The sequence below is a fragment of the Austrofundulus limnaeus genome, unplaced genomic scaffold (assembly GCF_001266775.1).
Source record: "Austrofundulus limnaeus strain Quisiro unplaced genomic scaffold, Austrofundulus_limnaeus-1.0 Scaffold664, whole genome shotgun sequence".
In the NCBI taxonomy this organism is placed as follows: Eukaryota; Metazoa; Chordata; class Actinopteri; order Cyprinodontiformes; family Rivulidae; genus Austrofundulus; species Austrofundulus limnaeus.
The window spans coordinates 147,547-149,630 of record NW_013953066.1 but is presented as its reverse complement, the minus strand read 5'-3'; the positions used below and the strand labels follow the sequence as shown (position 1 = coordinate 149,630).

Below are 2,084 nucleotides of genomic sequence, written 5' to 3'. Positions count from 1 at the left end.
CAATTAACCAATCAATCAAATAACTAATCAATCAATCAATCAATCAATCAATCAATCAATCAATCAATCAATCAAATAACTAATTAACCAGTCAATCAATCAATCTATAGGCCAACCAATTAAACTAAAAGCCAATAATTCAATAAATCGATCAACAAACCAACTAATTAAACAAAAAACTAATAATTCAATCAACTGATCAACCAACCAAATAGCCAATTAACCAATCAATCAAATAACTAATCAATCAAATAACTAATCAATCAATCAATCAATCAATCAATCAATCAATCAATCAATCAATCAATCGAACAACCAACCAATCATTCAACCAACCAGCACCACCTGCCTTTAAACTCGTCTGGTAATTCAAACTTCTTTTGTTTCCCCAGTTTAAAACTAAATACGGGAAACGAGCGGTCCACGTGACGATCACGGTGAACGAATCCCTCTTCAACTCCACCAACGGCACCCAGGAAGTCATGGAGATCACCAGAGAGGAAGTGATCCCGGTTCCAGGTCAGGTGAACGGGCTCAACGCCCTCGGGTTGGTGGTCTTCTCCATGTGTTTTGGTCTAATAATTGGCAACATGAAGGAGCAGGGTCAGCTCCTCAGAGAGTTCTTCGACAGCCTGAATGAAGCCATCATGCAGCTGGTTGCCATCATCATGTGGTAAAAGTCCTGATTTACCTGTTGACAGTTGTCAACACCTGTTAGGATCCCACCCACCAGCTGATGAGTCTTTGTTTGCAGGTACGCTCCGATTGGAATCCTGTTCCTGATTGCAGGAAAGATTGTGGAGATGGATGATCTGACTCAGATGGGGGGTCAACTGGGCATGTACACCATCACAGTCATCATTGGACTGTTGATTCATGGTGTCGTCATTCTGCCCACTCTTTACTTCGTCATCACTCGACAGAACCCCTTCATCTTCATCACCGGACTCCTGCAGGCTCTGGTGACGGCCTTAGGGACCTCCTCCAGGTGAGTCAAGACAACAAGACAACCTCAATCAGCAGGTTAGAGGTCAAAGGTTGTGGCCTCTTCTTTCTAAAAACAAGATGGCAGCAAGACTTAGGTGTGGAAGGTCATATATGGTCAGACTATGGTCATGATCTTCCAATCATGTTTCAGTTCTGAAACTCCTGTTTCTCTGTGTTCCCATCAGTTCTGTAACACTTTCTGTTTCTCTGTGTTCCCATCAGTTCTGTAACACTTTCTGTTTCTCTGTGTTCCCATCAGTTCTGTAACACTTTCTGTTTCTCTGTGTTCCCATCATGTATCAGTTCTGCATCACTTCCTGTTTCTCTGTGTTCCCATCAGTTCTGTAACACTTCCTGTTTGTCTGTGTTCCCATCAGTTCTATAACACTTACTGTTTCCCTTTGTTCCTGTTAGTTCTGCAACACTTCCAGTCACCTTCAAATGTTTGGAGGAGAACAACCGGATTGATAAGAGGATCACACGGTTTGTGCTGCCGGTCGGCGCCACCATCAACATGGACGGGACGGCTCTGTACGAGGCGCTRGCAGCCATCTTCATCGCCCAGGTGAACAATGTGGAGATGAACTTTGGTCAGATCATCACCATCAGGTAAACAAAGAGTAATTAACCTGTAATAAACATGTAATTAAACTCTGATGGTAACAGAGGCTGTTTGTAGTATTACAGCCACTGCAGCCAGCATCGGAGCTGCAGGGATCCCTCAGGCTGGTCTGGTTACCATGGTGATCGTCCTGACCTCGGTCGGACTTCCTACTGATGACATCACTCTCATCATTGCAGTTGATTGGTTCCTGTGAGTAGCTTCTATTCACTTCACTTTATTTGTCTGGTTCCAATTCTACGGATCTGCTCCGATTTATTCCAGTTTAATTTGGGCAGACTGAGTAAACGAGTGATTTTACTAGTTAATCTGTGTATAATCTGTGTATAATGTGAGTATAATCTGTGTATAATCTGAGTATAATGTGAGTATNTAATCTGTGTATAATGTGAGTATAATCTGTGTATAATGTGAGTGTAATCGTGTATAATCTGTGTATAATGTAAGTATAATCTGTGTATAATGTGAGTATAAT

At 42.0% G+C, this 2,084-nt stretch overlaps 1 protein-coding gene across 1 annotated transcript in view; it reads left to right on the top strand.

Moving 5' to 3' along the window:
- The window catches only part of LOC106531664 (excitatory amino acid transporter 1), a gene marked incomplete at its 5' end in the record, with an annotated part of 6,340 nt that overhangs the window by 1,665 nt on the left and 2,591 nt on the right, over nucleotides 1-2,084 (top strand). Inside the window, 4 exon segments of the mRNA XM_014027567.1 lie at nucleotides 393-673; nucleotides 755-988; nucleotides 1,402-1,596; nucleotides 1,667-1,801. Coding sequence (XP_013883021.1) covers nucleotides 393-673; nucleotides 755-988; nucleotides 1,402-1,596; nucleotides 1,667-1,801 — 845 coding nt within the window.